The sequence below is a fragment of the Phalangium opilio genome, unplaced genomic scaffold, assembly GCF_054372755.1.
Source record: "Phalangium opilio isolate 3A_F unplaced genomic scaffold, DU_Popi_V2 ptg001170l_1, whole genome shotgun sequence".
Taxonomy (NCBI): Eukaryota; Metazoa; Arthropoda; class Arachnida; order Opiliones; family Phalangiidae; genus Phalangium; species Phalangium opilio.
Window position 1 is genome coordinate 8384188 of NW_028324255.1, and position 12932 is coordinate 8397119.

Below are 12932 nucleotides of genomic sequence, written 5' to 3' on the forward strand. Positions count from 1 at the left end.
GAAGTAGGAATGGAGAAGGGTTAGTATTTACTTCAGTCCGACTCGTAGCCCAGTATGGAGCCCCCCATACAACACGCAACGATAAGTTTAAATTATGTTATTCGCTCACTTAAACTACGTTATGATGACGTTGCTGACGAGGACGGCGAAAAATACTTAATACCTTTTTACCTCTGTCGCTATGAAACGCCTCTTCTTTCATACCCCCGTCCGATTTGACGATCGCCCAGATTATTCTGTTCTCCATTCCTGCTTCTAAAATTAAATGGATCTCTGGTTTCATAAAAACCATATATTTGTCATATAAATATGCCACTAAAATCAGTGACGAAGTGAATTTACCGTCTATGAAGTCCTATATTTACTAATTAACGTTTTAAATTGCAGTATTGGACATACTTCAACTGGTTTTTGTCTTGCGGGACCATGTTTTTCCTAATCTTTGGTCTATATTGGGTTAAAACTGGACCGGTGGTGAACATTCTTCACAATTCTTTCTCGAGGAGTTTATGGGCTATTGCAGTTTCATGGGTCATTTTCGCCTGTTTAACGGGAATCGGAGGTTTGAAGAAATGCTGAACTTTGTTAATTTCCAAATTGTTCTTTGAAAATTATGCATAATGCCTTTTCAGGTCCGGTAAATAAATTTCTCTCATGGAGTCTATGGATACCTCTGAGCCGTCTTAGTTTTTGCGCCTATTTGGTTCACAGTAGCGTTATCAGATACTGTTACTTTGGAGTAGGAGCAACTATCCATTTAAATAATTACTTAACAGTAAGTTCTGTTATAATTTATATCTAGAGTTCATAAGATATGTACCATAAGCTTGTCACTGGTTACTGAGAGCTTATCATGAAGTGACGTAGGTCATAGATTCTCGTAAAGCGACACCAGGTGAGGCGCTGTTAAGGCTAAGTAGAGACTAAATAAGAAGATGGAAGTCCTGCAAAACATAGTGTAGTCAATTCTTTCTTGTCGTTCTCGAACTAGCTCTCAGTAAGTCTGTAGCATTATGGAGTATAATGTATGTCATACTTATGGAACATAACTTATAAACTTATGTATGTATTTAAACCTTATTGAGCATAATGAAATTGCCGAGGGAAAACGTCCTACGTGGTTTTCAAAAATGTTGCTTTGAAGTGGACTATAGTTATAAGTTACAATTGTAAACCAGTTATTTTTAATCCGCTCTTAAAGTATCCGTTAAAACATTATCGAAACTTTCTAAATGTAAACCAGCTGAGGATGGACTTGAGAGGGAGTAATAATGTGAATAGGCGGATTGGTTTGCTTCGTGGCTAAACTAGTCTCTCTCCGGTGCTGGCTCAGTCACTCGCCGCGGTGTCCGCACGCATGTGTCAAATTTAAAAACCGGCTTTGAACTGGAAGTAAAAGCTGGTGGTAGTGTAGTAACCAACGCTACTCGCGCGTGCGCGTTAGCTAGAATCGAGGGAAAGAGAGACAAAAATTCCTACTCTCCCTTTTTCCCCCTTCCATTTATATTACTGCTTCTTTAACATTAGACTTACACTCCCTCTCAAGTTAAGATTACCAAATTCGCTTGTTAAATCCAACAGCATTTATCAAACCGTTGTTTTTAAAGTTGGACGTGGTCTAATTAAGGTGCGAATATATTTTGTATTTATTTTTAGTCAGTCTATGTTTTTGGATTTTTGGCTCTTACGTTCATCTTCGCTCTGATGATTTCTCTAACTATCGAACAACCCTTAATGAAACTTGAAGAGCTTTTCAATAAAACAGGGAGACGAATAAAGAGTTGCACGTCAAATTCAAATGGAAAAACTGTGAAATTTAATGACTAACTGGACTAGCTAATAAAATGTCAATTGTGTCAAATCATTGGTACACCGTTCTCGTAAAATAAAACGTACATTATGTGTTCTATAACTTGTTACAAACAAAATTACAGCCAACAATTCGTATAAGTATGAAATTTCTCGTCAAAAGGATGTAGTTTTTCTATATGTTAAACAAATATTTAATTTAACATAACATTATGCCTTAAAAGAACGGCCTTTTTCAAAACATAAAAAGAAAAAATTAAAAATAAATCATCTCTTAATACAAAATAATTAGCATTTAATTAGTCTTAAAAACGAAGAATACTGTGCTACCATTGGTTTAGTGGGTTTTCTTATAATTTATTTTGTATAAATTGCCTTATACAGGGTGTTTGTGAAAAGTCCATCAATAATGGAAGGGCGTATTTATTGGGCCATTTTGAGTCGAAAATGTTCTATGACATTTTGCCGTCCGAGCCACGGTTTTCGAGTTATGATTAGAATATTTTAGGGATGACCCCTTAATTAAATTAACGCTGTCTTTCAATTTCTTAATTAAATTCAAGGGGGTCATCCGTAAATTACTCCAATCATAACTTGAAAACAGTGGCCCGGACGGAAAAATGTCATAGAACATTTTCGACTCAAAATGGCCCAATAAATACGCCCTTTCATTATTGATGGACCTTTCACAAACACCCTGTATACCATCAATTTCCAAAAATTGTTAAAAAAGCATTCGTTTGTATTCAAACGTCAACAATAGCAATATTTAAAATGATTTTTGGAATAAAGTTTCTTAAAACGATTTCACTAGAATGAAGTAAATTAATGATGATTAAAATGATTAATATAAATTATATTTTTTTAATTATTTAATAAAAAAACCTCGTAATCGCGTCTCGACTCGGAGAGGTTTTTTATAGTTTACCAACTTGTTAAATTTTGCCTCTGAACATCGATCTTTGCCTTAAAAAATTTCCGAAACTATCCACGCCATGGAAATTTTGACAGTTGACCTTTGGCTCTCTATATCCTCTAAATAAAGCCACATACGCATGCGCTAGAAAACAAAATATTCGGAAGCTTGTTTTTTCCGGTAGGGGATGAGGAAAAAAGTGTATTTTTTAACATTTTTAGTTGAGCTCATGCATTTCGTATCTAAGCTTAATTTCCACGTGATGCGAAAGGAACAATCTGATTGGATGTCTTAATTTGCCTTTGAAATCTGCGTTGTGGTGCATGGAGTACGCAAAGTCAGTTGGTATGGAATGATTATTGGTTCTCCGTTTGTCTCGCGCCTTGATTGATTTCGGTATAATCCTACTATGTGCCGGGAGTGTGGCGCACTCCTGTAAGCCAAGCTACTGGGCGGCAAAGTTTGAGGGAATACGACACATGTCGGCAATCCTACCCTATAGGTGCCGACTGCCCCGTGTCCGCCGGAGGTGACTTGACCCCCACACCCCGTCCGTCACCTCCCAAGTAAACCTCATTTCCTTCCCCTGCTTAAACACATACTGAAACCTGACTAATCGCATCCTTGCCGCGGTCCTCTGACCCAATTCGCATTGAAACCTCAAAAAAAAAAAAAAAAAAAATCCTACTATGTAGATTACATCTAACCATCGACGATCGTCACATGGATTTATTTTCGCGAGTAATTTTTTATTTTTTTGTGTGATTTAGGGTATATCTATTCACGTGAAATAAGTCTCGTCTGATTAATTAGAGCTCGGGGAGCTCAGAAGAATTAGGTGAAAAGTATTCTTTCGCCGGAAGTTGGTCAAAAAATATTATAATGATAAATAATAATAAAATTAATAATGAAATAATAAATACAAACTCAAGTTAAATATTAGGTACAATATTTTGTAAAAGGTGGTAATGTGAATAGATATAATGCGAATGTATCGTATTTACAAACATTTAGCTAAGTATCGTTGGGTAGTTAGGCTCAAAGTAGGCTTCTATTAAACCATTGAAATTTTTGTCGGACCTTTCATTCACGCTTTGAGTATAATATTCAGGTTGAAATGCTACTTAGTTCTTTTAGTAGTCGGAATTAAAATTATAGCTAAAGAAAGTGCAGTGTATTTATGTTTGTTATGAAACTGATTGATGGTAATAATAACGGAACTTGGTAGCTTCCTGCCTTTACCTTTATTAGTCTCTATCGGGACATACCCCGGAGTGCTAATTAACTACAGTGCCAACAACGGTATGATTAATTAGAAAGATATAACAAACCAAAATCATTTATATTTCTTTTTCATTTGCTTGACGCATAATACACTTTAGAAAATTTACCAAGTTACTGATCTTAGCACAGCCAAGTTAGGGCTTTATCCTTGTGACCATGAATTGATGTGGTATTCGGACCGCATAAAGTGTTATATTTAGCCATTACGAGTAGGTGATATAAAAATTCAAAGGTTGCAAATCAAGTTTTACAACATTTGATTGATTAAAAGTGAAATTTAGGTTGTTTGATGGTCATATTTTAGTCAAGTATGAGCATCTGCTAAGTTCTTTGTAACCCTTATCCTTCGCCACTACACAAGGTTAGCAAACGGAGTTAGATGAAGTAATGGTTTTTCAACAAAATATTTGTTAGTAAAAAAACTCTGCAGTGGGTATAGGTTAGTAACAAACGGCATTCTTGATCTGCCACAAATTAAGAAGTAAATCAAAGAGTTGTACCACACACGAAGCTATCATTAGCCAAGCCCATATCTTTAAAATGTCCAAGAACTGAGTTACTGATACGGGTTCATTCGATTTGTTGAATGATTCATCTTCATTAAAATATTTCGCAAATTTTTTACTTTGCTCTCGTTGATACAGATGCTCTTGACCTGTTTCGGCAAATCTAGCCATTCTGAATTAAATATTGTACATTAACTTGAAGCACAGAGTTGTGATGGTTTATAACTCACAACTTATCCACATTTTCCAGTACATCAAATGACAAGTTTTTGTTGAATATTAATGTGTTCGGCTGCCACAGTAGAATCTCGTTTCCTTGGTAAACCTTTCTATTATTTTCTGTCAGTCGATGTTTAAGTAGCTCTAATGCAGGAACGAAAAACCTTGGGCTATCCAGTGCAGCCGCTTGACCTTGTACTAGCATATTAGCAATATTGTCGTTATAATCAGTGAAATTGTGGATGACGGTATCTCTCAGACCACCAGTCATTCGGTCGTTAAGACTCCTATATTCCATTTCGTCATTATCAAAGGCTCCCTATAAATTCATTTGTCAAATGATACTTGGGTAGGACACAACCTGTCCGAGTGCTTTTGACAAATTTAATTCTGATTCTACTAAGTTTTTTATTCGAGTCGAATGTAAAAGTTCTTTGAATTAAGCACGTCGAGTGATATTTTAAAAAGTTGAAGGCACGCTTACCAATATATTGCCTTGTATCGGTGAACGCCACCTAGTTAACGGCGTGACATTGCTAATTAGCAAATCTCGAATTGTATCAACGTGTTTCTCTTTCCCCAATAGAAGCTCTGATTTCAAGTTTCCAGAGTAGGCCATCACGAGAATTGTTGAGGTTATGAACCATGTCCCAAGTACGATTCGAAATGTTATGGTTTGAACTCTTGTTGGAGGAGCTGCCAAATATTAAAAACTCGATTAGAATAAATTGCGTATTGAGGTACATAATTAAAAACATAACCTAATTATTTGTAAGCGTGGCAGATACAATCAAGAGAAAATAGAAGAGTGTATAATACTTTTGCGTCCTCGTCAAATTTTACTTCAGCCCTGAGCCCTGCTTTTTACCTTGTTTAAAGGGGCTGTAAACAAGGCATCGGCGGCTGGGTAAAAATTAATTGAAATACGTCAGAGGCACGTGACCGAGGAGAGGCGTGGTTCAAAGAAGCTTAGTTCGGTTTATTTCGAAAACAACCACTTCATGGAATTGGCGCTGCAATCTCGCGAAAAACAAGGACTAGATGTCCAGTTTCACTCCACGAAGAGTCTTTATATCTCGGCATCACGTGATGTCTGTGACGTATTTCAAATCATTTTTACCCACCCGCCGATGCCTTTTTTGCAGTCCCTTTAAGGGTCGGCCTATAATTTTATCGCCATAAAACTTCGTAGCCAATCAGGAGCTTAGATATTGTGTTTTTGGGAAGTAGCTCTGCTCAAGGGATTCTGGGAGGTGGATCCACCCCTCGCCCGCCTCCTCTAATGCGCAGTCAGTTTTGCGGGAATTATTTTTCTCTATATATCCTGCAGGGACGGAGGGTCGCCACGCTTGAATGGTAGAAATCTAACCCATCAAACGATGCGCAGCACGAGGAGTCAGAATTATTATACATTCTTCTGTTTTTTCTTGATGCAATGGGGTTTATATATTGCGCTTTTCAGTAGGTTTAAGAACTTAAATACTTTACTATTTTTGACGATTCCTGCCAAATAGAACCAAAGAGAATTGGTAATTGAATGAAACTGGCCATTGCAGTCTTTCGGTGTAACAGTTTGCGAAAGCCACGAAAATAATGATAGAAATACGATAAAAGCGATCATGACTTTCCAAACTTGATTCGAAAATCCCTTTATTGAGAAAAAATCGGATCCAGTTCCATCATTTTCAACGCAGGAAAAAATAGCGTATCTGTCCACCAAAACGTTGTGTGAATAATGTCTTTTGAATAACTTATCCATATTTTTAGGTGGTGATATTAAAAACAGTATAACGTCCAGTACCTAAAATTTAATTATTTACACAGTATAGATATTGCTTGATCCGGTAAATAAACCAAAACGAATTTGAGGCACAAATGAAAAGTCTACCTTACTTTCGATGACACTGAACGTTTAGCCTAAATATAACTACATTTTCACAGATGATATGCTACCAAAAAGGATAATCTCTTTGAAATTGGGCAGACGATTAAAAAAAATACAACTGCCCCTCAAATGTAAAGTTCAGTATGACCAAGAAGGTATATCTAGTTTACTAGGGAGAAGGTATAAGATGCCTAAGTATTCGCGCGCCATAGTCCCAGTGCCCCTTTCAAAATACAAGGGAGGACGTAAAAGGAGGCCGGGCTATTTCGCCTCTCATCAGTCGGAAAATACGTAATTTTCGTTATTCGATGCATTTCTAACTGTAGTTTTATTCGTTAGTAGCAACACGAGCTTGGGTGCGCGGGATAAAAATTACTGGCGACTCAAATTCCTCATACATTGTCTAACTCTTCCCTCAAAATCCGTCTATATTCGTATTAGCTGTATCAAGAAGTGATATCTAGTTTATTAGGGAGAAGGTATAAGATGCCTTAGTGTTCGAGCGCCATAGTCCCAGTCCCCCTTTCAAAATACAAGGGCGGACGTAAAAGGAAAATATGTAATTTTTGTTATTCGCGTCGCGCTGACGTTAGTTTTCAAGAACCAATGAGATGCTGGTTGTAATTTAGAGGCGGGGATTAACTCCGGACCTACGTTTGGACTGGAGATAAAGCTGAACTGTGGCGAATTTATACCTTCTCCTTAATAAACTAAACCCAAATAACTTCTAGATTTCATATTAGTACCACAAGTAGTTTTGATTTTATACACGGAGCATGAAAGACCGTGCTTAGAAAGTCTTACTTTATCATTAAAGCCATGACACAAATACACTATTTCTCGTATGCCAGTAACAGCTTCTTTTGTATATCGAGTGGTAACCTTTCGAGGTTCGATAAAGTTTAGCCTGCGAAGTGTTATACAACGTCAGTATTTTAGAATAAATTCCATAAATGTTTTCAACCAGAAGTATATGTATAATATTTCTATATATTATTATCCCCTTCTGATTCAACTTAAAATTAATAGGCGAGTTGGTATGGTATATGTCAGGGAAAGGGTCAGTCTTGAGGTTTATAAACCTTACGCAAGGTTAAGGGTCAGTGGTGCTTTTTCCATAAAATTTAGTTACAGTTTTAATGTCGCCAACATCTATGATAATTGATTTGAGTATGTGTAGTATAGTTAAATATTTATCAAGGTGAATCAAAAAAATATTTTTAAATTATACAATACCTGACGTTTTGTAAATTAAGAAGAACATACTGGGTCACAGAAAGAGAGATGTCATCTTTCATCATATGTCCATTTTTAAATTTCTCATGGACTCCACTTTCAAGATAATGCTTTAAGAAAATAAAGAGAATTATGCCTAATTTATTTTTTGCTTAAATTTTCATAGGCTTTGTTTATTTTAAACAGGGTTTTTAATTTTATTTGTTTAAATCGTCCATATTTGACTGAATAGGCTGTATTTTACTAATATGAGTTCATAAGATTTGTTATTTAAGTTTTTCACTTGTTACTGTTAGCTTGTGATGAAGTGATGTAGGTGAACGTCAAAGATTCTCGTAAAGCGACGCCTGGTGAGGTGCTGTTCAAGGCTTAGTACAGACTAAATAGGAAGGTCTGCAAAACAGTGTAGTTAATTCTCGCTTGTCGTTCTCGAACTAGCTCTCAGTAAATCTCTAACATCACGAAGTGTATGCAGTGTCATACTTATGGAACATATCTTATAAACTTACTCCAATTTAAACCCCAAAAATTAATGAGTGAACGAATCGTACTGTTTTTTTTTGCGAGTAGTTACATATAAAAACAAGCTATACTTACATTTCCAACGGAATAATTGATAACGCATAAGCTCTGGTTCATGACTTACTAATCTTATATGAACATGTCTTCAAAATAAGATTCTCCAATGATAAATTTAACTGTGATCTAATTATAAATTGCACTTATGAATTATTCTGAAATGCATTTCAAGCTTTAACAGGGGTTTATACTTTCTGGGAAAGTGGAAATTGCGCATCGACCGGGTTAGGAAACATTTCTTTATTTAAAAGTGTTGCTTAAGCAACACAGTAAATTGCAAAGCCTTTTTATGTCGTTTGGTTTTCGTGTCATAAATTATGAGCTTGGTGGTATAAGCCATATGATGTAAAGAAACGATCAATATGTTTACTGATAACGTGTTCGCTTTATAGCGAGCTTTAGAGTACATGACTATAACCAGGAATACATACAACTAGAATTGGAATCATTTTGACCACAAATAACCCCTGTTAATTTCTATTCGGGTTTTGTGGGCCGGGTTTTAGTACTATCCGTCATGGCTCATAATTCTGACGTATTTCTAACTGTGATTTTTTTTTTTGGTTAGTAGCAACACGAGCTTGGGTGCGCGGGATAAAAATTACTGGCGACTCTGGCGAGGTCAAATTCCTCATACATAGTCTAACTCTTCAGACAAAATCGGTCTATATCTGGGTGCACGGCAGTGCACCCGCCAAGTTGTCGTGCACTACCAGCAATCCTTTACCCAAAACATTTCAGCCTCATTTTCACCCCCTCTTAACTCGGTACTGGGGAATAGTACACCACTCATATTTGCACCTCAAGGGCACAGTGTTAATCCTAGGAAGTCCTCCAACTTCCAGCTTTCTAACTCATTTGGTTTCTGTGATAATCCTATGTGAAAATGACACATTATGAGACTGACTGACTGACTGACTGACTGACACATCATCAAAACCTCTAGGGCATTTCCGGTGGTGCTAGAATGATGAAATTTGGCATACTTGTACCACTAAGCATACAAGCAAAGGGAAAAGTCCCAAAAGCGGGAGTTTCTCCCTTTTAGCCCCTGAAATGGGGGTTTAAAATTAGAGTCATCATCTAAACCTCTAGGGCATTTCCGGTGGTGCTAGAATGATGAAATTTGGCATACTTGTACCACTAAGCATACAAGCAAAGGGAAAAGTCCCAAAAGCGGGAGTTTCCCCCTTTTAGCCCCTGAAATGGGGGTTTAAAATTAGAGTCATCATCTAAACCTCTAGGGCACTTCCGGTGTTGCGGGAATGATAAAATTTGGCATACAAGTAGGACTTAGCATACAAAGAAAGGGAAAAGTCCCAAAAGCGGGAGTTTTCCCCTTTTAGCCCCTGAAATGGGGGTTTAGAATTAGAGTCATCATCTAAACCTCTAGGGCACTTCCGGTGTTGCGGGAATGATAAAATTTGGCATACAAGTAGGACTTAGCATACAAAGAAAGGAAAAAGTCCCAAAAGCGGGAATTTTCCCCTGTTAGCCCCTGAAATGTGGGTTTTATAATTTATATCCCCTCGTAATAGGACATTATAATTTATTTTTTTCGTCTTTTAATATTAATATTTTTTACTAATATGATTCTTTCGTATTATTGCAAAATTTATGTTTTTTACATAATGTTTTAGTAATTAAATTTTTTACTCATTTCCTTTTCATTTCGTCTGAAATGGTTCTAAGCGTGTTTTGATTCATTTAGTTTTTCTTAAATCTATTCTGTTGATTAAAAGTGTTACTTGCCACAATATTGTGTTCTTCGAATAGAAATACGGTTAACAATTATCACAGCCTGAGAAAAAAAAAGAAAGTTGAATGCAAAAAAGTTGAAAAAGGCAAAGCCAAGTAAAACTCTTGGAAAGAACAAATAAAAATCTAAAAGTACAAATGTTTATTTCACTTCATAATCCTACTTCTATAAATCTACAAGAACATGCACGTACAAAAAGGAGTGAAATCTCACCAAAAACAACTCTGTAAAAATATGCCAAGTTGTTTGGCCGTAAAAAGAAGTGAGATCTAAAATACGGCCAAGTTATTATCTCCAGGTGAACCAACATTTTATTCGACTTAAAACTTCTCAAGAATGTTTTTCTGACTTGGCCATTAGCATTCCAAACTTGCATCCTTCTTCTTTGCACCCGTGAAGGTTAATAACGGAAATTACAAGTTTAACCACAAAGGCTTATCAAGAATATTTAACCAATTTGATTTAATATTTTAATTTCGATCCATATCTGGAATTAAACGAATCCTTGATATGCAAATGGCCAAGTCAGAAAAACATTCTTGAGAAGAAGTGAACCAACATTTTATTCGACTTAAAACTTCTCAAGAATGTTTTTCTGACTTGGCCATTAGCATTCCAAACTTGCATCCTTCTTCTTTGCACCCGTGAAGGTTAATAACGGAAATTACAAGTTTAACCACAAAGGCTTATCAAGAATATTTAACCAATTTGATTTAATATTTTAATTTCGATCCATATCTGGAATTAAACGAATCCTTGATATGCAAATGGCCAAGTCAGAAAAACATTCTTGAGAAGTTTTAAGTCGAATAAAATGTTGGTTCACTTCTTCTCAAGAATGTTTTTCTGACTTGGCCATTTGCATATCAAGGATTCGTTTAATTCCAGATATGGATCGAAATTAAAATATTAAATCAAATTGGTTAAATATTCTTGATAAGCCTTTGTGGTTAAACTTGTAATTTCCGTTATTAACCTTCACGGGTGCAAAGAAGAAGGATGCAAGTTTGGAATGCTAATGGCCAAGTCAGAAAAACATTCTTGAGAAGTTTTAAGTCGAATAAAATGTTGGTTCACCTGGAGATAATAACTTGGCCGTATTTTAGATCTCACTTCTTTTTACGGCCAAACAACTTGGCTTATTTTTACAGAGATGTTTTTGGTGAGATTCGTATTAGCTGTATCAAGAAGTGATATCTAGTTTATTAGGGAGAAGGTTTAAGATGCCTTAGCATTCGCGCGCCATGGTCCCAGTCCCCTTTTCAAAATGCAAGGGGGGACGTTAAAGGAGGCCGGGTTATTTCACCTCAGTCGGAAAATACGTAATTTTCGTCATTCGCGTCGCGCTGACGTGAGTTTTCAAGAACCAATGAGATGCTGGTTGTAATTTAGAGGCGGGGATTAACTCCGGACCTACGTTTTTAAATGTGGCGAATTTACACCTTCTCCCTAATAAACTAGATATCACTTCTTGGCTTTATTCATTCCTGAATTACCTGCTATAACAGCTTTGCAAACAGCCTAAACATACAATTTGGTGTGAAAAAAAAATGTTTGGAAAGTAATTCTGAATGCAATCAACTGTAGGCCTAATTCTTTATTTTTCATTTGATTTGGAGTGATAACGTGTTCCCTTTGGGGTAAATGGTTAAATATGCATTGCAACATTTTTACCTTTCGTAAAAATAGAGAGGTTAGGAAGGTGTTTTTTGAATCGGAAGTTATTTTGAATTGAAAGTAGCACGGTTGTTGGAAACCTAAAGGAAAGTAACAATGAAGAAGTCAAATTTGTGCAAACATTATTTAGATACAACTCGCAATAACAAAACCTTTTTCGAATGTTCCTTATTATATAGAATAAGTTAACGGTTGTTCATTTTAGAGATAATGCTATTAATTTTCGAACTTAACTAATTCTTTATAAATGGGACTACATTTTCTCAATCTAAGTACAGTATTCTGAACTATTTCCTCGATTATGAAATGCGAATTAACTGAACTTTGTAGACTCTGGGTTTTTTTTTTACTTCCACTCAAAAGTCCTTATGTATGGATTTACTAAGTCAGTGGAAATACTGTAGTAAATTGAACATTGCACGCAAGCTTTTTGAGTGTTGTTAGTTCTACCTATTTGGAATGGTTACTTACATTGCAAGCACCGTGAAGAAAAAAAAGAAATTATGAGAAATTTTCTTTAGCCCCTTTTTTATAGTCAATCGATGGCTGCTGCAATACATAGATTTCCTCTACTTGGAATCATTACCAGGCCATTTTTTGAGCCTTTCTGCTTGAATTAAAAGAGAGGTGTAGAAACCGTCATAACTGACGACACGCATAATTTATTTGAATATAGGAAACACATGATATCGATGCAGCTTGCGACATTGTGCCGCGACTTATGCGCGACGAAACCGAATGCCAACATCGCCAGCGATATCCAAACTTAGAATCAGTGTTCAAAGGCTTAGGATTTAATGGGGCAACGTCATCATTTCTCGAAATTAATAGATCATCTGTTTTCAATATTGAGTTTTGAGATACCGAACATCTAAGACATCGGCTTAATTGTTTAACAATAAAATAAATTGCCGATTCTAAAACGGCAAAACCTCGTACGCTTCAAAAAAATGTAGTATTGTCAGCTAAAACTCGACGGTTGACCTATAGATTTGAATAATCAATAAAACCCGACTTTTTAAGCCCTTCCCAATACCTCTAATCAGATATTAGTATAGTGTC

General features: G+C 36.1%; 1 protein-coding gene across 1 annotated transcript; it reads left to right on the top strand.

Annotated features, from left to right (window-relative positions):
- Positions 1–15: 15 nt before the first annotated feature.
- LOC149584707 (nose resistant to fluoxetine protein 6-like) lies at positions 16–2184 on the top strand. Its single transcript, XM_089863433.1, has 3 exons — positions 16–562; positions 633–775; positions 1657–2184. Exons 1-3 carry the CDS (start codon positions 427–429, stop codon positions 1825–1827), a joined length of 450 nt encoding a protein of 149 aa, XP_089719559.1. The 5' UTR covers positions 16–426; the 3' UTR covers positions 1828–2184.
- Positions 2185–12932: the final 10748 nt, after the last annotated feature.

Bases quoted from the DNA above. Each gene is read 5' to 3' on its own strand.
- LOC149584707 (XM_089863433.1), top strand. From the start codon at position 427: ATGTTTTTCCTAATCTTTGGTCTATATTGGGTTAAAACTGGACCGGTG. The intron at 563-632 runs GTTTGAAGAAAT...ATGCCTTTTCAG, and splicing joins CTGTTTAACGGGAATCGGAG to GTCCGGTAAATAAATTTCTC. The intron at 776-1,656 runs GTAAGTTCTGTT...ATTTATTTTTAG, and splicing joins ATTTAAATAATTACTTAACA to TCAGTCTATGTTTTTGGATT.